Source organism: Cornus florida, unplaced genomic scaffold, assembly GCF_030987335.1.
Source record: "Cornus florida cultivar Cherokee Brave unplaced genomic scaffold, ASM3098733v1 CherokeeBrave_3.0.0_Hap2_Chr06, whole genome shotgun sequence".
In the NCBI taxonomy this organism is placed as follows: Eukaryota; Viridiplantae; Streptophyta; class Magnoliopsida; order Cornales; family Cornaceae; genus Cornus; species Cornus florida.
In genome coordinates, this window is record NW_026775576.1 from 99479751 (window position 1) to 99504931 (window position 25181).

General features: G+C 39.3%; 1 protein-coding gene across 1 annotated transcript; it reads right to left on the bottom strand.

Annotated features, from left to right (window-relative positions):
* Nucleotides 1-942: 942 nt before the first annotated feature.
* On the bottom strand, nucleotides 943-20778 carry LOC132313296 (LIMR family protein At5g01460). The gene is made up of 14 exons (XM_059812004.1): nucleotides 20213-20778; nucleotides 20026-20111; nucleotides 18370-18485; nucleotides 18113-18223; nucleotides 17537-17635; nucleotides 17292-17414; nucleotides 3893-3955; nucleotides 3693-3757; nucleotides 2899-3008; nucleotides 2677-2791; nucleotides 2501-2566; nucleotides 1671-1781; nucleotides 1517-1583; nucleotides 943-1424 (listed from the first exon to the last, which is right to left on the bottom strand). The coding sequence occupies exons 1-14, from the start codon at nucleotides 20560-20562 to the stop codon at nucleotides 1377-1379; spliced, it is 1530 nt and encodes a 509-aa protein (XP_059667987.1). The 5' UTR covers nucleotides 20563-20778; the 3' UTR covers nucleotides 943-1376.
* Nucleotides 20779-25181: the final 4403 nt, after the last annotated feature.

Genomic DNA, 25181 nt, shown 5'->3' on the forward strand with positions numbered 1-25181 from the left:
TTATTGAAAAGTCAAAAAAAGTTAGTATTTTCTACTTGGACAGCTGGATCTCTGTTTTGGACTAAAAGCTTAATTAAACCAATAAGAATGGCCATTGTAGGGACGTCTTGGCACCACCCCGCTAACAAATGCCAAAATTCAACCCCATCATAAATAATAAAAAAAATAAAGCAACATTCAGGCTGTATATTCAATTTAAATCAAATCATCAATTGAGAATCGTATTCTATTCAATTAATCTCAATAAAATCCTTTAATTCAGATCACTTTTAGCATTACCAAAACTGTAGATTACATTTTTCTTCCTCACTGTAACACTATTATTCCAAACCCTAATTTAAAAGAAAGCCCACCACGTTAATAGGTTACTTGAAAAACAAAAAGAATGCCATCCCTTCTCTCTCTAAAAGGTAGCATCTTTTTTTCTTTTAAGGTATATTATTTAAGCGCCTACAAACATTTCTTTGTTAATCTTCATAAGATGTACACATGATAGGGTTGGTTTTGACACTTCTCTTTTTCTTCGGTTCCTGGTACCCTTCGTTACAATTATTCAAGTATAACTTGATTGGAGATCATTTTGAAATATCTTCTTTTCCTATCATTTTAATAAAGAAAATTTCTTAGGTAATTGAACTCGGTTCAACTATTGCATTTGTGTTGGAACATGCAAGAATTGTTCTTTAACATGACATTATACATCAAATATATTGTTCTTCATACTCTTCAATAAAATAAGTACCCGAGCATAAAAATTAGTAAAATAACTTGGGAGTGCTATACAAATGCAATCTAATTGGAAGCGGGAAAGCATTGGTACATTCACAAGCGAACATGGCCGATGCAAAAGCCCCACTCTCATTCAACTTATTTGACGTCATCACAACCATCCCGTAGATTACCGAGACCATGGTAGAAAATGACCATTAAATCAAGGAGAGATAAATCCAGACCACCATCTGATAGATTTCACAAGAAAGAAAACACCAAGTTTAAGGCACTTCCGCACATAAAAACATGGGACATGGAAAGGAACCTCGTAAATTTTCTTTTTTGTTCTTGATGACTATATATTACATCAAATCCGTAATTCTTAAAATCAGTCACCATGTGCACTAAAGAAACTACTGCGTGCCCAAGCCAACATATAACACAAATCAAACTAGGAATGATACATACAAAAGGTGGGGAAACGAGTAGGTACAGCGGCAGCGGCAGCACTCACCTCACCACTTCCACTGCAGCAATTGGATCAAATTCTTTCAACAAAACTAGGCCATATGCAACCGAAAATCAGAAATCATTCCACATAAATGATAGAACTCAGAATTTCAAATGATCGAGTTTGGTGCATGCTCTTCATGGCAATACATGCTTCAACTGGATAGTTGGAACCTGCCACTGGGTTTTCTTCTTCTCCATCCCTGAAGAATTAGAAAATAGATAAACATATGCCTCTAAATTCGGGTAACATAAACACTGATAAAACAAGGCGGGTATAGTGAGTGACACTTACAAATGCCGCATAATACACAAACGTCAGACCAGCTAGGACAATAAATGCAATCTGAAACACATTATACCTGCAATAAAATAGTTAAAATTTACTATTGGATCATACTAGTCTCGTTAACATTAATCAGCAAGTAATGGAGTCAACTGTAACTTACTTGTACAGATATTTGATTCCACGAAGAGATTGCAACGTGTGACCAAATATTTCTTGTGCAGCAGTAGCTTGAGCATAGTATCCAAATGCTGTGGCACAAAACTGAATCACACTGGAAGCAGAAACATCAACCATGATTACTACCAAACATTGACCAAGAACTGAAAACTCAGAACCACAAAAGGAAAGAACAAGACAATTTATATATCAAATGGAAGCAGACTGACTCATGCAGTTTCCAAAAAAAATGAATTATTAAGAGCAATATAAAGATGTCCATCCGTTTCTTCCAGTAATTCAAGTACTAGTTTCCATCATACCAACATAATGCTAATCTTATGTGAGCTAAACAACCAATTGCCAAGACTAAAAACTACAACGCAAAGTTAACAGTTGACACTCTTAATACCATTAGTATTACCAGTGTCTCAGCAATAAGAGGAACTTGTTGCTTAAAAATTGCAGCACCGTAAGTGCAACTTAAACTTTCTCAACATTATTTCTTTAAGAGTACCCAAGCAAATAATCATATACAATTTAGGTCCAGTCCACGTGAATAACTAATGCAAGGGTAACGTAAGGATGTTGATTCAAGTCATAAGAGAAGCAACTTCGTGCAAAACAATGCCAAAAGTTGGGTTTTCCACCAATCTTCTCCTCTAGTATCCATGCAGGATGGACGAAGATTGAGTAATGCCCTTTAGTTTGGGTCCACGTGTTATGCTGTACCTTGGTGAAATTGTGACTGTGCTATCCAGAGCTATTTCAAATACTGAGCCCATATCAAATTCCACATTCATTGTGAAATAATTGTAAATTCAAGATATCAACCTGATGGAGCAAAGGAGAATGAGTCCCACATTAAAAAGAAAAGAATTCATAAGAGTGGCTCCCCACCTGTAAAAAACCGCCACAAAGCGTCAGCCAGAGACCATACAAGAGAACACCGTAAAAATAAAATAAAAGATAATATAATAGCTTTCAAACACTACAAAAGAGATCATTACTTCATTGGATGAATAGTAATGAAAACTAATCTCAAGCCAAGCATCATTGCCCCAGCAATTACAGCAATCAAAAGATAGAAGCAGAAGAATGCAAATGCTGCGGTGCCCAGAAGACCTGATGAAGTGGCACAACAGAGATCTCAAATTAGAATTCACGATTCATCAAGCAGAAGGGGGGAAAAGGAAAGGAAAGGAAAGAGGGGTGGAAATTTTCAACAGTACCCCATACGTCGTCCAACTTGATAAAAACTTCATTCAGGAACGCGGAAAAAGGAGGGTTAATTAATAGATATATTATAATATGTGCAACCCAAGCCACTGAAACAATCAACCTGTTAAAAAGCCACAAACCATATATATAAATTCAATACAGTTTGTGAATGCGCTTCAGAACATATAACAGAAATGTAAATAAAAATATATATCACAGGTTAAAAATTCCAACCCTGAGACCAAAAAGATGGAAATGAGTTCAAAACACTCACACTAAATGAGTGAAATATATATATATAAACCTTCGAAAAGATTTTATACACCACGTTACACAAAGCAATAGGTCAAAACTGAGCCACTTTGGTTAGATGTTTAACCTTTGGGATAAGAACCAGATTGATATGATAGACACTCTAGAGCAAACTGCCAGTGGTAACAAAATAATTAAAGCAATGTCATCCTTCTTAACTACCTCCCAATACTTCAGGTAAAAAAGAGTCATGCCATTGGGTCCAGGAGCCCTCATGGGATCCATATCTGACAACGCATCCTTTACTTTGGAACTGTCCATATTATAGCCATATCTAGCTATAAAGCTTGACAGCAGAATACCCTTTTTTTTTCTTTTTTTTTTTTTTTGATAATTGACGGCAGAATAAGTTCATACCAAGATGCTAACAAAGTGTAGTTACATCCCATAGCACTCTAAATCAATCAATTATTTCTCTAGTATAAGCTAGATGACTAAGGTAAAAATATAAGATATTCAAAAGAAAAATCATATCCATAGTTTTAGAACTTACCCTAAAACTCCCAACACAAGCTTGGCCAAGTAGCCAAGAATAGTCATAGCCCAAGCAGTCTCAGCCTGAACGAATCAAGCATGAAGATTAGGAGAGAGGAAGAGATCTATATAATTCTTATAGAAATAAATTTATTTTTTGAAAGGAAATTCTTAAATATGTTGGTCGGTCAAGAGGTTAAATATATTTCAATCTATCACCTTTTCACCTTGAGGGTACATCTCTTCTAAAGCTTTCACATCTTCTTCCAGAAGAAGACACTCCTGCAAGGTGAAGGAAGAATAAATCTAATAATCATAAATAGAGATAACAAAGTCAACCAACAATACAAGAAAAGAACATATAATTTCTGCAAAACCACTCCTTTTCCACAAATAAATATAAAAAGGAAAAAGAGAAAAATGGATCTGCCACAATAATTTGAACCTGTACACAAGTGTTGGCAAGAAAACCGCATTTTAACAACAAAAATATGAAACTGCGCACTAAGGGTCATATAAGATTATAAAACAGAATAAAATATGGGTATGGGAATAACAGACCCGTTGAAATCAACACAACCGAGGATCAGAATAAACCATTAGCTTTAAAATAAACCATTACTTATCAAAAAAAAAATCTGACCCAAAGTAGCACAAATAATTACAAGGAACCACTGGTAAGCAGCACAAGTGAAGCACAAAACTTTATACTTTACTTGGAAATTGTAAACATTAAAAGTATCACCTTTATATAATTTTGAAGTCTATACTGTAATTCAAATAGTCTGTCAAAATTCTAAAAATTAATTGATCTAGGTTTTGACCGAGTGACTGCATGTGTTAAATCTACCATATAACATCAAAAAATTAAATATTCTTCTTGATGCTACTTGTAGAGTTCTTCTTGGCTACTTGTAGAGTTCTTCATGCTTGGGAGAGAAAGTTTGCTGTGACTGAGATGCGGCCGGAGTCTACTACTCCGACCAGTCACCGGAGTCATTAACTCCGGTGAAATCCTCTATCACTTTTCGTTTTCGTGTTTTCTCTTTCTCAGTTTGGTGTGAGGTTTTGTGCTTTTTGTGATTCACCATCTTTTGTTATGCCCTCATTCTTGGAAGTTGCTAGGTTGCCTCGTCTGTTTCAAGGTGGGACTGTGAGATCTGCTAACACGTATAGAGGACCTTCAATTTTTTTGGATGATGATTCGGTTGGAAGGAGAAGAGAAGATCTTCGTTCGTGTTTGGTGGGCAAGTTTGACGAGGAAGTGGGTGATTGGGCTCAAATCGCGGCTTGGGTGACTCGTGTTTGGAAGGTCTCATCTGGAATTGTGGTGTCTCCTCTGCCGGATTCCTTGCTGTTGTTTCGTTTTCCATCCTCGGCGGAAGCTTCAAGGGTACTCAAAGAGGGGCGCCGTGATTGGGGGACGGCTACTTTACGGCTGGACAATTGGAGTTTCAGATTTGGGTGTTCTGAGGTGTTGAAAGGAAAGGGGCTGAAGATTGTGACACTTTATGGGCTCCCTCTTCATCTCAGGAGTCATGCCCTGTTCGTGACGGTTGGGTATTTATGTGGAGGTTTTATTTGGGTGGAAGCCGACGAAGCCGTGGATGTTGAACGGGTTCGTATCACAGTGTCGGATGGCAGGGTTTGTCCCTCTTTTGTCTTCATCCACGACGATCGGTTTTGTTATAAGGTTGCCGTGTGGGACGAGAAGCCTCCGGAACTTGTGCCGACGACGGATAGTCTTGAAGGAGGGGATGGTTCGCACTTGGTCAAGGAGGCCGAATGGTTCAAGCGGGATGCTATGGGAAAAAAGGGATTGATAAAGCTTCAACGATGGACGGAGTGAAGGGACGCCCTCTGGATTCGCAACTCTAATTGCTTTCGACGGATTTTCACTCAAAAAAGGGACGAACGTTTGGCGGGTGTCTCTAATCTTCGCCGGCAGATGGGCTTCCGGGAAACTCAGAGGAGTGGATCTTTCACCAAGATTGGCCATCCGGCGTTCTTGCAGATATGGGATCGAGGAAGACAGAGAGGTGATTTTCTTGCGATACAAGCGCGTGGAAGGAAGAGTCTTGCTGGCCATACATGTGAGTGGCGCACAGGGAGTGGCCATTTTAAGTGGAATCAGCTGGTTCCCATTTTGTTTCAAATGATTGGGCTCCGAAGGCGAGGATGCAAGCTCGTGGAGATGGGCCTAAGGATGGGCCGATGTCCGAGTCTTTGGGAGTAAGTAATCCTTCCCCGTGTGGGCCGACCCAGACTTCGGACTTGGCCTATACTTCAAGTGGACCTACTGAAGGTGTTAAAGCCCAAAAGAATGATTTTGATGTAATTGGGCCTATTGGTTTGGGTCGCAATTTGAAGGGCGGGCCGGGTTCATTTAAGGACGTTCCTAGGCAATGTTGGGCAATCGTTTTGAGGCCTTGTCTAATGTCGTGATTAACAATGATGCTCTTCCGTCCGACGTTTTTTCTAATGGGTCTAGAGGAGGAAGACGAGCTAAGGGTTTTGTTCAGGGTCACCGTCTGAAGAAGAAGGTGTCTCTTCCTTCTTTTGGTAGAAGATGGTCAAGGAATGAGAAGCAGAAGTGGATTCCGAGAGCACCGGTTGACTCTGTTCCGGATAAGTCAAGTTTTTCACATGGACTACCATCTTCTCAACCTTTTTCTCCCTCTTCCTCTCAATAGCGAAGGTGTTTGGGGTTGAATAAAGGCGTGGTGGAGTCGGGTTCATAATGTCCCCAGCTTTTGAGAGAGAGCTGGTGGTTGATTGTCATGGCGAAGGTAGTGATTTTAGGCTTGGCTCCTCTCGGCTGTGTGATTTTAGTAGCGAAGGAGTTACTGTTTACGTGGGAAGGGATGAGAAAATTAAGCTGGATGATGTAACAGCCAACGTGTTTTTGAAGGAATTGCGGGACCATTTGGCATTAAAAGGCTTGCAAAGCATCTCAGGAAGTTCTGTTTTGGATGAGGAGGCTGGGACGCCTTTGACTTGCGGTTCCCCTTCCTTTTCCGATGCTTGGGAGGGAGGTTCAAGTTCCTTTTTTGAAGGGGATTTGGGCTTAGTTCAGTGGGAAGGGGTGGTGATGATTTTGACTATGTTGTCCCTTTGGCTGTGATGGGGCCGGAGGTGGAGTGCATGGAAGCATCAGCTGTTGGTGTGGGCAAAGTGAGTTTGGAAGAGGAGTGGTTGAGAGAGAAGGGTGGAGAGGTGGGTTCTCTTGGTGGTGTGTCGTTTGAAGGTAGGTTGGATGAGGCAATGAGGTTGTTTAATGATGTTATTGATGCTCAGATTTGGAGAGCGCAGGTAAAAGGGATGGGTTGCAGGTTGAGGTGGGGGAGAGGGAGGTGAGGAGTCCCACTGATGTCGTTACTTATGAATGGAGGAACAAGGGGTCCAGGGAGTGGGACGATGGAAGGAGGAGTAGGAGTGATTTTTCATCTGTTTCCTCATGAAGCTACGACTTTTTTCATGGAACGTCCGGGGTCTCAATGACCCGAAGAGAAGAAAAGTTGTGAAGTCGGTGATTCGGAAAGAGGGTGGGCATGTTGTGTGTTTGCAAGAAACTAAGATTGCATCGATGACGGACTTGATTGTGAGAAGCTTGTTGTTGGGAGAGGGGGGGGGGGGGGGGATTTGTGGAGTGGATTGCTTTTGATGCGATTGGTTCTGCGGGTGGCATTCTTATCATGTGGGATAACCGTTGGGTTTCTTTGGGGGACTCTCAGGTGGGGCTCTTCTCTGTTTCCTGCGTTCTCTCTCTGTTGGAGGATGGTTTTCGTTGGGTCTTCTCTGGTGTTTATGGCGCTACAGAAGACAGTGTGCGACATTTGTTTTGGGAGGAGTGGAGAGGTCCGTAGACGATGGGAGTTGCCTTGGTGTATTGGAGGGGACTTCAATGTTGTCCGTTCTCCTTTTGAGAGGTCGACGGGGGTAAGATGGACATTTGAAATGGAGTCATTCTCAGAGTTCATTGATGAGTGGAGATTGATTGATTTGCTGTTGGTGGGTGGTCCTTTTACGTGGTCTAGTGGTCGTTCTCCTCCTACTTTCTCTCGTCTTGAAGGTTTTCTGGAAAGGGTTCGATCCTAGTGGGAGGGGTATTGCGTGAGTGGCTCCCCTAGTCATTCTCTCGGAAGTAAGCTTCGTCTGTTGAAGAACGATCTTAAAGTTTGGAATAAAGAGGTTTTCGGTAATCTGGTTTGGCGGAAGAATAGGGTCTTTTCAGAGATTGCCAATATTGATCGGATTGAGGGTCAGGGATCTTTGTCGGACTCCTTGAGACGTAGGAAGGTAGAGTGTCAGGTGGAGTTTGCTGAGATTGTTGTTTTGGAGGAGATTTCGTGGAGGCAAAAGTCTAGAGCTTTGTGGCTCAAGGAAGGGGATAAGAACACAAATTTTTTTCATAGACTTGCTAATGCTAATAGAAGGGGCAATCATATTGGGAGAATCCGAGTGGATGAGGAGGTGTTGTGTAAGGAGGAGGAGATTTGCACGAGTATAGCAGATTTCTACTCGAGATTGTTCACAGAATCAGCTGGTTGGAGACCTTTGCTTGCAAGGCTTCATTTTGACTCTTTATCGGGTGAAGAGAGCTCTGTTTTGGAGGAGCCGTTTTCTGAAGAGGAAGTGTTGACCACGTTGAAGAGCTGTAATGGGGATAAAGCCCCAAGTCTAGATGGTTTCTCCATGAGTTTTCTTTCGGAGAGCTGGAAGGTGGTCCGTGAGGAGATTATGGGTACTTTTCATGCTTTCCATGCCTAGGGCTCTTTTGAGAAGAGCTCGAATGCCACTTTTATTGTTCTCATTCCGAAAAAGGGTGGGGCGTTGGATGTCAGGGAGTTTCGCCCTATTTGCTTGGTGGGGTATATTTACAAGTTGATTGCTAAAGTCCTGACCTCTAAGTTGAGGAAGATCTTAGATGGTGTCATTTTTGATTCTCAGAATGCCTTTATGGGAGGTAGCAAGATTTTGGATTCAGTTCTTATTGCTAGCGAATGTGTTGACTCCAGATTGAGTAGTGGGAATCCGGGTGTTTTGTGCAAGCTGGATATTGAGAAGGCGTATGATCATGTAAGCTGGAGTTTCCTCCTCTACTTGATGGAGAGGATGGGATTTGGGGAGCGGTGGAGGAGATGGATTCTGTTTTGCATCTCTTGTACTCGTTTTTCAGTTCTTGTTAATGGAGCTCCGACCGGTTTTTTCTCTAGTTCGAGGGGATTAAGACAAGGGGATCCTATTTCTCCGTTCTTGTTGCTTTTTGTGATGGAGGCCCTTAGCAAACTGATTCAGAGGGCGATGGAGTTGGGATTCTTGAGAGGTTTAGAGTGGGCAGGGATGCTACTAGCCACTTGGAAATTTCCCACTTGATGTTTGTTGATGATACTTTAATGCTCTGTGATGCTGATGCAGATCAGTTGAGATATCTGAGATGTGTTTTGGTCTGGTTCCAAGTTGTTTTTGGGTTAAAGGTGAATGTTGGTAAGAGTGTTCTTGTGCCGATTGGGGAGGTCCCTGAGATTGAGAGATTGGCACAGATTCTTGGTTGTCGCACTGGCTTATTTCCTATTACCTACTTAGGGTTGCCCCTGGGCACCCCTTCGAGATGTGTGGAGAGTTGGGATCCAGTTGTGGATAGATTTAAGAAAAGATTGGCGGATTGGAAGACACAGTATCTCTCTAAGGGGGGTCGGGTCACTCGGATTAAAATCACCCTTTCTTGTCTCCCCACTTATTTCATCTCTCTTTCAGATTCCTTCCTTTATGGCGGAGAGGATTGAAAGATTGCAGCGCAATTTTCTTTTTCTTTTTTTTTTTTTTTGGAGGGAGGGGGGGGAGGAGTTCAAGTTTCACTTGGTTCATTGGGAGCAAGTTTGTTGTCCTATTCGGAGGGGTGGCTTAAGGATTAGGAGGTTGTTGCCTTTCAACAAGGCTCTCCTTGGGAAATGGCTTTGGAGGTTTGGAGTGGAGAGACGTTGGCTCTGGAGGAGGGTTATTGCGCATAAATTTGGGGAGAGCAGTGGAGGGTGGTGTTCTCTCGTGGGACGTAGGACGTGGTCCTTGGGGAGTGGGGGTTTAGACTGGCATTCGGAAGGGGTGGGATCATTTCTGTAAGCATGTTCGTTTTCGAATCAGGGATGGTAGGAGGATCAGATTTTGGGAGGATCTTTGGTGTGGGGATTTTCCTCTTGCACTCGCTTTCCCACGGCTTTATAGGATTGCTTCTCATAAGCAGGCCTTGGTGGTTGACTGTTATCATCTTAATAATAGGAGACTGACTTGGGATGTTCAGTTTAGGAGGCACTTCCAGGATTTGGATATTGAGGAGGTCACCCGGTTTTTGGACTTTCTGTACCGTCAGACGATCACAGCTTGGGATTCTGATTGTTAGCTTTGGATCCCCAACCCTCAGGGTCGCTTCGAGGTGAAGTCCTTTTTCAAGTGTCTTACGGTAGGCGCTGGAGGCTTTTTCCCTTGGAAGTCTATTTGGCGATCCAAGGCCCCCCTCAAGGTGGCCTTCTTTGCGTGGACTTCTGTCTTGGGTAGGATTTTAACCCAGGATAATTTGAGGAGGAGGAACCAGGTGGTGATTAATAAATGCTATTTGTGTTTGCGTGATGAGGAGACTGTTGATCACCTTCTGCTTCATTGTAGCATGGCTAGGGGCTGTTGGGATTTGATGATTGGGTTGTTTGGGATCCCGTGGGTGATGCCTAGCTCCACTAGAGGGTTGATTGAGGCTTCGAGAGGATTTTCAGTGGGGGTTCTCATTCGGGCCACGCCTCTTTGTGTTTGGTGGTGTATTTGACTTTAGAGAAATCGGAGATACTTCGATGGAAAGGAGAAGCATATCTCTATGCTTAAGTTCTCTATTCTTTCCTAGATGGTCCTCAAGTAAGTTGACCATGTTTGACTTTTCTCTCTCCTCTCTCTTCTTTTTTTGACGCCGGAGTCTCTCACTCCGGCGTCTATCGTTTACATTTATGTTCTTTGCTTTTGGATATTGGCTTCTCGGCAAGGAATTTTGTCATGCTTCGTTCCTATCTCAATGTAGCGACCTTACCTCGTCTCAACTTCCATGGTGAAATCAAAAGTTGTTCCATAGGCGGTGACTCGGTCTTTAGGGTTGATCATCAAAGCATCAAGGAATGTGAATTCGCTTTGCGGTCATGTCTAGTAGGTTGTTTTGACAGAGATGTGGGGTGTAGTGAAGGGATTGAGGCGTGGGCTACGAAAGCTTGGAAGGTTTCAAGCGGCGTAAAAGTTTCTTCCCTTCTCGACGATCTTTTTCTGTTCAGGTTTCCGTCAAAGCAAGAGGCTTTAAGGGTATTGGATGAAGGAAGGAAGAGATGGGGTGAAGCATTTTTATCCATCGACATCTGGTATTTCGCGGTTGGATGTTCTGCAGTGAAAGATCGCAGTATACGGAGGGTGATGTTATTTGGCTTGCCCCTTCAGCTGTGGTGCCATAAGTTATTTGAAGCAATCGGAAATCTATGTGGTGGATTTAGAGGTGTTGAGGCGGATGTTTCGGCGAGTGGAGTGAGAATCCTTCTCTAATGGAGAGAGAATCCTTCTCTACGTTTCCGCAGGAAAAAAGATGCAGTACGTCTTTGTTGAGGATCAAAGAGTGGCCTTTAAGGTCAATTTGATTGAGGAAGTCACACCTCGTATCCTCCCGAAGTCTCACTATGAAGGTGGGGAGAGTTCCTACTTCCCACATGCTGCAACAATCATCAAAGGGGGTCGCCGGAATTTACAATTCCGTCAGGGCTTCAAAGGAAACAGTCGATTGCATGCCCACGCGCCAGAAGCGAGTAGACAGAACAGACCTAGGAGTCATGTTAATCATGTCCTCAATTAGCGCCCACCGTCTCGGTTTGCCCGTTTCAACAATCACTAAACACGTGGCAAAGATCGTGGCATTAATGGAGCCATTCACGCAATAGCCACTGATGGGCCTAAATATGGGCCTGTTGCACGTTCTGGGCCTTTTTTGTTTAATGGGCTAACTAACAGCTTTCAGAAAATTAAAAGAGCCGTTAATTGGGACCCAGCAACCAGCTATCAATTTCAGACTTATTACGCAAAGCCCAAGCATAATGGGCAACACTGAAGCAATTCAATGACCAATGTTACGCGGGGCCCATCTCTTTTCTTAAATCAAAGCCCAGCCCACCTCACTCTCATATTCTAAGTACTTCGCATAGTCCACACTTAAATGGATTCCCCGGAGCTGTCTAGAACTCGCCAGAAAGGAGGAGATGGATGAATCTCTCTGCTGCAGAGGCTGGTGTAAGACCTGTTGACAAGGGGTTTCGTCATTTTTAGTGTTGTGCTGACTTTTCTTCTACATCCTATTCTGCTAATCCACAGCTGAAGGGAAGCACTAGACCTCCGTCTCAGGGCCATTTTCCTGGAGTTCAATGGTCAAGAAAAGAAAAGCAGAAGTGGGTGACTAACGGTTCAGGTATGTCTTCAGATCTTCGGAGCCCCTCTACTGATCCACCCTCTTCTTCTACCCCTTCCTGTGAGGTGATGAGGGGTGATGCATATGTTACGGAGAAGATGGATGGGTTGCCACTTTTGAACTCTGAACATAATGATGGGATAAATGGTAAGGAAGATTGTAAGATTGATCCTCCTGGACAGTTGGTTACTGTTGGTAGTGCAGATGATCTGTCTGAAGGAGTAACAGTTTATATGGGAAGAGATTTGCAGTTTAAGCTATCCAATGATGAGGCTATGGCTCTGTTCAAAGAGATACGTTTGAATGTTGCGTTGAAAGGTCTTAAATGTATGCCTTCTACAACGGATGAGGAGCATGAGGTTGGTAATATTGTTGGATTGGGTGATTATGTTACAGATTCAGATTCTGTTTATGAGTATGGCAGAAAGACTGAAGAGGAGGTGGCTGATGACTTGGGATCTATCCAACAGGTCTGCTTTACTAAGCTTCAACCTTGGCTGAAGGATGACTCTAACATATCAGTGGTGGAACCCCTGGCAGTGGTGAGACCTGATGATGAGGTTACTAATTTGGGGAGGGATTGGGTGGTTGATAACATTGGAACTACTAGTGAGTTGTTAGGAGTTTCTTCAGAAGGTAATAATGCTAAGACTTTATCTCTTCTTCAAGCAATTGTGACTGGAACTGAGATATCAGTCACTAATGAAGTTACAAACACGAAGCCCATATCGTCTTGGAAAGGGATTCACGAGATTAAGAATCTCATCTCTGATGTCAATTACGACAAGAAGAAAGGCGTGGTGATGGAAAGGGGCAGGACTAGGAGGAGGAGTTTGAAGAAGGGGGGAGGGGAGTTAATCTCAACTGGTTTTTAATGAAGCTACGAATCATTACATGGAATGTTCGTGGTCTCAATGACCTGAATAAAAGGAGGGTGGTGAAGGTAGCTTTAAGGAAATGGGGGCCAAGTTGTTTGTTTGCAAGAAACCAAGATGGCATCCATTACTGACGGAGTGGTTAGAAGTTTGTGGGGAGGAAGGTTTGTGGAATGGGAGGCCTTGGATGCTACAGGTTCTTCGGGTGGTATTTTAGTTATGTGGGACAGTAGGTGGTTGTCCAGAATGAATGTGTGGAAGGGGAGATTTTCTGTTTCCTGTGAGTTTAAGATGGAAGAGGACAATTTCAGATAGGTTTTTCTGGGTCTATGGACCGGTCGATGATGCTACGAGACCTATTTTATGGGAGAAACTAAGCCACGTTCAAGGACTATGCTCTTTACCATGGTGTTTGGGTGGCGATTTCAATTCAGTCAGGTTCCTGTCAGAGAGGTCTACTGGGGGAAGAAGGTCTATAGACATGGATCAGTTTTCCGGCTTCATTGATGAACACCTTCTCATTGATCTACTAATGGAAGGTGCAACCTATACCTGGTCTAATGGTAGAGACCCAGTTACTCTCTCAAGATTGGACAGATTTTTGATCTCTAGGGAGTGGGAAGAAAAATTCGCAGATGTTGTTTAGGCGGTCTTAGAAAGGGTTACCTCTGATCATGTTCCTTTAGTTTCAGATTGTGGGAGTTTGTGTTATAAAAAAACCCCATTCCGTTTCGAGAATATGTGGCTGAGAGTGGAGGACTTCCAAGGGGCAGTTCGTTCTTGGTGGGAGGAAGCGTTCGTTACAAGTGCGCCCAGCTTTATATTAACACGGAAATTAAGAGCTCTCAAACTCGCTCTTAAGTAGTGGAATAAGGATGTCTTTGGGAATCTTGAATGGAGGAAGAATAGAGTCTTTGCTGATTTTTCTGAGATTGATCGGCTTGAGGAGGCGAGTGGGAATGTGGAGTCTCTTTCTACTAGGAGAGCTTCCTGTCAGGCAGTTCTTGCTGAGATTGCTTGTATGGAGGAGATTTCATGGCGACAAAAATCCCGGGCTCTTTGGTTGAAAGAGGGAGATCGTAATACAAAATTTTTCCACAGACTTGCTAATGCTCACAGAAGGAGCAATCATATAGGACGTCTACAGGTTGAAGGCGTGGAGTTGTGGAGGGAGGAAGAGGTGCGCAGCGGGATCGCTTTTTTTAATCAAAAGCTCTACACAGAACCTTTAGGTTGGAGACCTAAGCTTGATGGTCTTCCTTTTGAGGCTACTTCTGTGCTGGAGAGAGATGGGTTAGAGCTTCCTTTTACTGAAGAAGAAGTTCTTAAGGCCTTATCCAGTTGTAATGGGGATAAAGCCTGGAGGCCAAACGGGTTCACTATGCGCTTTTTGATGGAAAGTTGGGCGGTTGTGAGAAATGAAGTGATGAGTACCTTTCAGGAGTTTCATTCTACTGGTGTTTTTGATGGGGATAAAGCCCAGAGGCCAAACGGGTTCACTATGCGCTTTTTGATGGAAAGTTGGGCGGTTGTGAGAAATGAAGTGATGAGTACCTTTCAGGAGTTTCATTCTACTGGTGTTTTTGAAAAATCGCTCAATGCATCATTTATTGCTCTTATCCCTAAGAAGGGAAACGCTTCAGATATTAAGGACTTTCGTCCTATTAGCTTAGTGGGTTGTATTTACAAACTCATAGCTAAGGTGCTTGCTCATAGAATAAGAGAAGTTATGGATGGGATTATTTCAGATTCCCAGAATGCCTTTGTTGGAGGACGGCAAATTCTTGATTTAGTTCTTATTGCTAGTGACTGTGTGGATTCAAGGTTGCGTAGTGGTGTTCCTGGAGTTCTATGCAAACTTGATATTGAGAAAGCTTATGATCATGTTAACTGGAATTTCCTTCTCTACTTGCTTAAAAGAATGGGGTTTGGAAGTAGATGGAGGACATGGATTGAGACATGTCTTTCGTCTGTCAAGTTCTCAATTCTTGTGAATAGTTCTCCTGCTAGTTTTTTCGGGTGCTCTCGGGGTATAAGACAAGGTGACCCATTGTCATCTTTTCTTTTTCTTATTGTTATGAAGGGCTTAAGCAAACTTATGCACCAGATAGAGAATTTTGGTCTCATTAAGGGATTCCAGGTGGGAAGAGATATTGACAATCAGGTGGAGATTTCACATCTACTATTTGCAGATGACACTCTGGTTTTCTGTGATGCAGATGTGTCTCAACTTAGATATTTGAGATGCATTCTGGCTTGCTTTAAGGCAGTTTCCGGGTTAAAGGTGAATGTGGCCAAGAGTGTGCTTGCCCCGGTCGGGAATGCACAGGACATCTCTTCTTTATCTGCAGTTTTTAAGTGTAGGGTGAGCTCCTTTCCTATCCCTTATTTGGGATTGCCCCTAGGGGTTTCTTCCAAGTTAGTGGGGAGTTAGGATTCTGTGCTTGATAGGTATACAAAGAGGTTGGCAAGTTGGAAGAAGCAATATTTATCTAAGGGGGGTAAAGTAACTCTTATTAGGAGCACTTTATCAAGCCTTCCCACTTATTTTCTTTCTTTGTTCCAAATTTCATGCTCCATTGCTGATAGAATTGAACAAATTCAAAGGAATTTCCTTTGGGGAGGAAGGGGAGATGAGTTCAAGTATCATCTTGTTAGATGGGAGCAAGTATGCAAACCTATAAAATTGGGAGGTCTCGGTATTAGACGATTGATTCCTTTTAATCAAGCTCTTCTGAGCAAGTGGTTGTGGAGATACGGGAAGGAAAGACATCGTCCTTGGCGCAGATTAGTATCTTGAAGGTATGGGGAAGATGTTGGCAAATGGACTACGTGTCCGGTTTCTATTGCGGGAGGAGTTGGGGCTTGGAAATCCATTCGGAAAGGATGGGATGCCTTTTCCTCTCATATCAAATTCAGAGTTCGTAATGGTAGTTGCGTTCGTTTTTGGAATGATCTTTGGTGTGGGAACCAGCCTTTATGTCGTACATTTCCCAAAGTATATAGTATTGCAGTTGATAAACATGCCATAGTAGCTAACTGTTATCACCTTGATAATAGTGGGATTACGTGGAATGTTCATTTTCAGCGTTCATTTCAGGATTGTGAGTTGGAAGAGGTGAGCATTTTCTTGGATCAATTGTATCGGCAAGAAGGAATTGGCAGGGGTTATGACAATTTGATTTAGATTCCCTCCTCTCACGGGCGTTTTGCAATAAGGTCCTTGTTCTTATGTCTGTCTAATTTTGCATCCTATGATTTTCCATGGAAGACTATTTGGTGTTCTATGGTTCCTACTAGGGTGGCATTCTTTGTATGGACTGCTGTTTGGGGTAAGATTCTGACGATCGATAATCTGAGGAAAAGGAAAAATTTTCTTGTTAATTGGTGTTGTTTATGTAAGCAGGATGGGGAGTCAGTTGATCATCTCCTAATGCATTGCTCTGTAGCGCACGATTGCTGGAATCTCATTCTTGGCCTATTTGGCATGTGTTGGGTAGTGCCACGCTCTACTAAGGAGTTGATTCATGTTTGGAGAGGTTGTCGTGTGAGTAAGAGTGTTCGTGCTTATTGGAGATCTGTACCACATTGTATTTGGTGGTGCATCTGGAAGGAGCGAAATAGTAGAATGTTTGAAGGGAATGAGTCGTCTACAGCGACACTGAAACTTTTTATTATTCGTTCTCTTTTTTTATGTGAACAGAAGTTCGTGTTCCTCTTCTGTTGATTTAATTTCTTTTTTGGATTCTTTTGGGCATTAGACACCGGTTTCTTTTATATCTACGGGACGCGTTCCCCTATTGAACACCTTTTTTAATTTATTATTACTTATTAAAAAAAAAAAGTTCTCTACTCTTTCCACTCTTTTTTGTTGGGTTTCAGGGAAGGATGTTCGATCTGTAGAGGAGTTGGTTGTTTTCTTGGCCTCTTTGAAGGCTTGAGGCGTTTTGGCCTTGTTTTTGTACTTGGGTCTCGCTCCCCTTTTGAGCGGTTCTTCAATTAAATTTACTTATCAAAAAAAAAAAAAAAACATCAAAAAATTAATGATCTGAAGTCTTTTAATCATTAAAATTTATGTCATAAAGAAATCAAATTGCTTCTAGCTCATAATAGTCATTATTACTGCACATAAGAAGCTTATAGAGGTTTGAGCACTCATATTCAGGATATCCCATTTTACGATCAGCACATTACATAAACCTGATGCCCAAAATGTGAAACTCTAAGCTTAAGTACCAGTGGTTACATATATATATAATTGAAATACCTTTTCAACTGCCTTAACATTTTTACGCCATTTTCTTCCCTTAGAACCACTCCTTTCTTCCTGATGAAGTGCATCAGCTGCTTTCTTCAATTCTCTTGCTTTTTTACCTAGCTCAGTTGCTTCCTACGGTATATAGAAATCAACCATCCATTAGCAACTTAAGTATGCATCTATCCATCATGACAAAACAAAGGTGTTAGGTATGTAAATTCAAATAGATACATTATGCGCACAGCAAGACGTACCTTGATATACTGTGAACGAGTGATAACAGCCTTTGGACGCCTAATAAATGAAAATATAAGTCCTAATGGCAGACAAGCAATGCCAACACCGCCAAATATCTACAAGCCAATGAGAGATGCCAATGAGAGATCAATTCTATAAGCATAAAATATCTACAGACCAATGAGAGATCAAAAATATAGGCATAAAACTCTTGTGAACAAGATAAACTTGAAATATATCCAGATCTAACAAATGACACTTTTTCCAATAATTTAACAGACAAATGACACTTTTTCCAATAATTTAACAGACAACCCTTTTAGTCCTTCCTTTTAGTCCTTCTGGACAGTCCATGAAATTTACTCATATTTTTTTCATCGAACCTTGGGGTCTTGTTCTCTGTATAATACCATTAAAATTCCACCATGTGGTGCAGAACCATTTTATCTTACTCCCCTTCAGACGCAATTCAATACCGTACCTTAGTACTGTGCATATCATTGATAAATATAGAAGAAGCAGGATACCACCCCTTCAAATTATATTGGAGAAAAGTAAACATGAGATATGAAAATGAAAAGAATATCACATACAGAGAAAAGAACAGATCCAACAATTGTAGCAAGAGCAACAACGTATTCTGGGAAGGTAGTCTGCATAGTCCATGTTTTCTCTGACGAAGCACTTGCAGTATATGCTGAACACTGGAAAATAAAATGAAAAATGAGAATCATGAAGTAGAAGCCCAGCTGATTTAAAGAATGATTTAATACTGAGCAATACCATGCTAAGCAAATAAAAAGGAATGAAAAGGATTATTGAAAAAGATAAAGGTAATTTGTTTCTTAACCTGCCGTGCACCGCTTCCAATGCATTGTTGACTACTAGAGAAGTCCCATGTACTTGGAAAGGAAGTAGTGGCTGAAGAGAGATGCCTAACAGTGAAATCCACCTTTCCAACAAGCCCTAAAACAATCAAAAAAGAAAAAGGTAAGTTATACAAAGCCAACATGTCAAAACAAAATCAAGGCAATTATAAATCTCCAACACAAGATGCCTCAACTCGCTAGGAAACAATTTCCACCCTAGTTTAATCACACTAGTGTAAATTAAGGAATTATAAAATACAAAAAATGAAAGGGACAAATAAAATAAAAACAAACAACTTGATTAAAGACCAGAGAAGTCATATGATGCTATGGCCAAATGAATGACTATGTATTAGCATCCATCATCAATCCATTTCATACATTCGAATCAATACTTTACACTCCAGGACTTCTAAAATTTACTTCAGTGTTATACTTCTGTAACTTATAATATATTTAACCAGTTCAATAACGAAAAGAAATGGAAGGAAAGCACAGTTAATAGTTATATTTTGTTTAGTAAAAAGGATGGAAAAATGGGTAGAAGGGAAGGTAGGAAGGATGGATGAGATTTCTCGAAGGGAAAGTGCCCTCCTCTCTTCTTGCTTGGTTAAGTGGACGGAAATAGAAGGAGGTGACACCTTTCATTGTTTAATAAGAGGAAAGATAAGGATGTATTTTATATTCTTTTTAATACTATACCATCATTTTATAATTTTACAAAAATTGATGAGGGGTGATAATGTAATTTTACATATGTAACATTAGGGGAAAAAGCAAAGAAAGGAAATGAAATCAATAAAACCTCCTTTTATTTGGTAGGTCATAAGAAGAAAAAGGTAACAGAAAAAAGAAAAAAGAAAAAAGAAATAGTGCAAACTCCTCATGTGTGGGAAAGACAGAAAAAAGGAATGGAATAAAATTGAAGTGAGTATCAGAAGAAAGGGAAAAAAATGGGTGACAGCGTTTGGGAAGAAAGCAAGAAGGGAAGTCTCAAGGGTTAAGAAGCCCCTCCTCTTCCCTCCTCACTTCTTATCCAAGAGAGTATACTCTTTTATTGGTAAATAATTGTTTGTGATTTCTTTGGGGACTCCGAATATGTATTTTTACTTCCCGATTCCATCCAAATGACCTCTTGTGTCGATGTATCTGTATGACTGAAACATATAAACCAATTATTTCCATCATCTTCATATACATTCTACTTTTAAGTTCCCAAGTTTTCCATGTGTTTCCAGTATTTTCAGATATCTTTCCAGAACATTTCCACCACAATTCCATTCGAAGACGACTGAGACAGCATAATAAAATGATTTTGATTCTTGATGAAGAGGCAACGAAATAACATTCTGACACTTGAGAAGAATAAGAAACAGCTGAATTCAAAGACATAGAGATAGACAATGGCATCAAATGTAGCCTAATCCCAACGTGCATTGTCAAACACTGAATACAATTATTAAAGTTCAAAAAAAAAAAAAAACACTGAATACAATTATTAAAGTTCAAAAAAAAAAAAAAAACTACCTCACAGATCAGAATCATAACATATATACCGTGGAGCTAATAGTTGCAAATAATTGTTTAAAGAACATCCAAAAACATCTAAATAATCAGATACGCAAGTGAAAACTAACCATACAAGATTCCGAGCACTAGACCACAAACAATAGCTGTAATTATCACCCACAACAATGCGCTTTTAATCCGTTTGCCGATGCTCCTATATACAAAAACAGCAACATTACATACACAAACAAACGCATATACATACAAATATACACCCTCTAAACTTGTATATGAAAAATCCTAAAATGTACCGACTTGTCCTGATCGCCTTCGTAGTAGAACATAGCGAACGGTATGACGAAGAAGACCAGAATAGCATCGAGAATGTAAATGGCGAGCCACAGATCCTTCATCGGCAAGGTGAGGTTACATGCGCCGTTGTAAATCGCGTGCCGGCAAGCCTGCCGGTTGGCAACATCGGCCGGTAACATCAGGATGGAGATTGCAGCGACGGAGAGGCCCAAGACAACGACGAATTTGGGGAAGTAAGCCTGGTTGGCATCGTCGGGGTGTTGGTAGTTGACGAGGAGGTAGACATTGAAGAGGAAAACCAAGACGCAGACTACTATGGCTACGATCACGAGAGCGAGGTTGAAATCGCCCATTGTTAGTGCTCACGATTCGAATCAGAGTCGATTCGAATCGATTTGGATAAATTAGGGTTTCGTTATGCTGTGATTTAAATGGCTCGAATCGGAGTAGATTTGAATAAATTAGGGTTCGTGTTTGTGTAATTTGAATTAGAACGAGGCTTCGTAGATCTGGTTTTGAGAGGTTCTTACAAAAGCAGAGAGAGAAGGGGTAGGGGTTTCCCCAGTGACGGTTTGATGTGGGGTTAACGTGTTATGTTGAAATCACATTTATGCCCTCGAAACAAAAGTCAATGACGCGTAGGAATTGCAGCGGGTGTGGGGATGGAATTGGGATTTAAATACAGGTTCATCCATGTTATGATTATGACACAGCTGGAGTCTTTTGTTTTCAACGGGATGTTATATCTATTTTCTATTTTCTTAATATTTTTTATTTTTTAAAAATTAAAAAAAATGTAAAAAAAAATAAAAAATACCCGTTCCCACCATTACAAAAAAATTTAAAACCTAATTCACATTATTCGAACAAAAAAAATATATGAAAAGAAAAAAAACATAAAACAAATACACGCAACAAAAAGGAAAATATATATATATCGTTTTTGTTTCTAAAACACACTACCACCATTTTCAAACATTTTTACTTATTTTAAATTTTGAAAAATTATTAACATATATATTAACTATATATTCATACAAATCTTTTGTTTTTTTGCCATTACAACAAATTATTATGTCAATATAATGGTTCATAATAGTATTTTAAAATTCTTTGATGATTCATTTGTCCATAAGTTTTCTAATAAATATTTTCTTAAATTATGTGATAATTTATAGTCACAAGGTATGTTTTGTGATTTATCTGAATAATTATTTTGGTTGTTACCGAGGTGATGAAACACGTAAATGGGATTACCGTCCTGTTCAAACAATGCATTAATTATATAGTAATGGTATGACAATAACAAACAAAGCACACATGAACACATGGATGAACAATTTGGTAAAAATGTGAAAGAGAAAAAATAAAAATAAAAAGCACCCGCTATTTAAAAAGGAGCCTTTCCTTCCAAAAAAAAAAAAAATGTCCTTCCGAAAGTTCTAAAATCTAATTCACATTATTCCAACACAAAAAAAAAAAAAAAAAAAAATGGTATCATATTTATTTTAAAACTAAAAACCAAATACAATAAACGTAAAAGGAAAAATCTATATATCCATATCTATCTTCGCATTATTCGAAAAAAAAAAAAAAAAACTACCATATTTGTTTAAAAACAATACACGCAACAAAATGAAAAAGAAAAAAAAAAAAAAAAGGTAAATGGAAAAAAAATTACCATTTTTGTTTAAAAACACACCTACACTCAACTTCAAACATTTTTGCTTATGCATTAGTTCTATAGCAATGGTATGACAATAATAAGCAAAGCAGTCATGAACACAGGGATGAGCAATTTGATTTTCAGTGTTCTATAATGTATATGGCATCCTCATTCTTCTTCAATTTTTCATATTCCAGTTCCATAAATTTCTTATATATATAATATATACACACACATATATATCGACCAAGATATTTGTTTTTCATTTTTAAACAAGTGACCTTATATCACTTTTGGCTTCCAGTGGGGATTCTTCCACCTTGACTTCCTTGGGTATATGATTTAAAAAATACACACATATTAATATGGATATCTAACCAATTTGTTCCTATCAGTAAAATTGCTCTATTTAATTATATATAGAAATTTTGTTACCTAAAAAAAAAATTCAACTATGACTCGTTTTTTTTGGATGGAACTATGACTCTTTAATTCTAGAGCAATATTGAGTAATCTTAAGCCAGTTATTACTTTCTTATTTGCAATTATTTTCAAAAATGATTTATAGAGTAAATTAGTCAATTGTAATTAATTATAAATAAATAAATAAAGTAAGAAGAAAATTTATATACCAAAAATTATGATAAAAATAAAGGTTGGGTTATGAGTCTGCTTATATAATCTGTAACTAATATAAAACATATACACAAAAATGCGCGCACACGCAAACCCCTTTTTCCCAATTCCATTATTATTAATTTTTGAATAGAAACTGAAGATGCAATAAATTTGTTCTAATATTACACTATATATAATCTCTCTTTTTCTCTCTTATTAACTTTTATTTATTTATAGAAGGTTAGATTTACCCAAAATTCCTCTCTTGGCTCTCAAGCCTGGACCTTTCTGGGCTGTGTCTTCTTCCTGGGTCACACTAGATAGGAAACCCCGCCCACAGTGCTGATGAAATTGGGCCCTGGCCTAATGGATTGGTTTGTGTGTGGCCTAACGGCCCAATAGTGCTCCAGGCTTGGTGGATCGGCCCGAGAGTGGCCCGGTCCACTTTCTGTCCTTTCAGAAACCTGCATACAAAATTTATGGATAAGTTATAGAAATGAATAGTCCTTTCATGTTTGTGTTGATGTTTATAAATGTGTTTTTTTTTTGTTTGAGCCGGTTTATGATAATTTGATTAAAAAAAAGACATTACCTGTAGATTACATTTACGTTCCATTACATTTGTAATCTTGAGAGTGTATCAAGTCAGACAGGTTCTTGGTCGAATTATAATTCTTATGAAGTAATTTTTAATGTTATTTATTAAAAATCTTAAATTTTTTCTTTCATCGGTTAGTGTCTTTTTTTTTAACGCATTGTCACGGCCACAGAGGTTTTCTTTTTGTTCTGACAACAATGGTTGCAATCAGATAACACAATGGTAATGTAATAATTACATAGCTCAAGTGAGAGCAAATGTTGATTACTGTTATGTTTTCGTTTGCAAAAATAAGTAGTAATAAATAAAAATGGGTATTGATTGGAATGCTTGATTATTTTAAACTTATTTATATTGAAGGTTTAATGCATACAAGATCAGGAAGGAGCTAAAAGTTTGGGGTTTAATCCTTTTCGTTGTTTCATTTTGTCACCATTCTGAATATTTTGTATACAAAAATTCTATAACCCGACTACAAAATTCAAACAAACAAGGCCTGAATTCATCATGTAATAATAAAAAAACACAAGATTCAAATCCATATTTCATTAAACCAGAAATGAAACCCAACCATGCAACCAATATTACTCATTGCATCATCACATTACATGAAATTCTTATGTAATTTAATACAATCTCTTGGATTTTGCATATATAATTGCCTGAATCTTCTTCTTCTTCTAGCCATGCCCTAAAGTTGCAACTTGCAATGACATGATATAATTCTTGTATCTATCTGACAAAATATTCCTTTTTTTGCAAAAAAATAATGAAAAAATAAATTCTCCATATCTTCATCTTCTAGCTATATCCCGAGCTTTCTCCTGAGTTTGTACCAATTTCTTTTGAAAAAGCCAATAAATTTCCATGAACTTTCTATCAGAGGCTCCTTGATGCTCAGACCCCTCCCCTTCACCAGTTCTCCCATTTCTAATCTGAGATTGAATCAAGTGGCATTTATGTCCTCCCCTCATTTCTCTTTCTTCAAATCACCTTTGTGTTTGGTGCAACCATATCTATCACACAACCTATAATCTCTCCAAGCATACCTTTATTTAACTGCATTCGTCTATGTGAACAGTTTTTGGAAGTTAGCTGTTTCCCTGTTTTGAGGAGCCGAATAGACACCTCTACTTTATTTGACATTACATTATATTTATATATATTTATTTATACAAGTCCAGGAACATATATTCATGGACACATGTATTCGTATACTTAGAAAATTGAAAATAGAGTAATTTACGTCATAAATATTAGGGGTAGCAAATGGACGGGTTGGGTTGGGTTGTGTTTGGGCAGTGTCAAATATAATGGAGTCGAATATAGGTTGGGACTCATTCAACCCGCTCGTAACGAGTTAAATATGAATTGGATGAAAATGAGTCTGATCAACTCATCATGACCCACCAACCTGTTTTAGGGAAAAAATAATATTATTATTTTAAATAATCTCATTATTATAGTTTTTTATTTTAGATAGATAAAAGCTTGTAAAGATATGTATGAATAATTGTAAATCCTCTAATTTATTTTGAAAATTCATTAAATTTATATTATTTTATTTTGTGACTAGACGTGAACGAAGGTAAGATATTATATATTATAGGATAAATAATTAAATGAATAAATCATGCCGTCTTCCTTTGAAATACAGATGTAAACATAGGTTTATTTTGAATTGTAGTATTACGTACACGAGGACTCGAGGAGTATATGATGCAAAAATAATCTTAGAGAGAGAGAGATAATTTGGGATTGTGAGATAATTTTAGAAAGAAAGAGATGAATTTGAGTCAAATAGAGGTTGTGAAATTGGGTTTCTTATATAATGAGTGAAATAGTTCACCCGCATATATTTTTAAGCGGGCGAATAAAAACGATTTGGTGGGTCATAACCCATCTTGTCACTCCTAAGTTAACTGCTATCATGATAATATACATCAATATACATCAAGAGCCTCATGGTCAGTAACATCCCTTCTACCTTCAAAAGAGAATGGTCAAGGTCCAAGTCTCTACAAAATATGTGTGAGTTTCTTGTCATTTGTCACTGACAAAAAAAAAAAAAAAAAAAAAATTTCATTGTG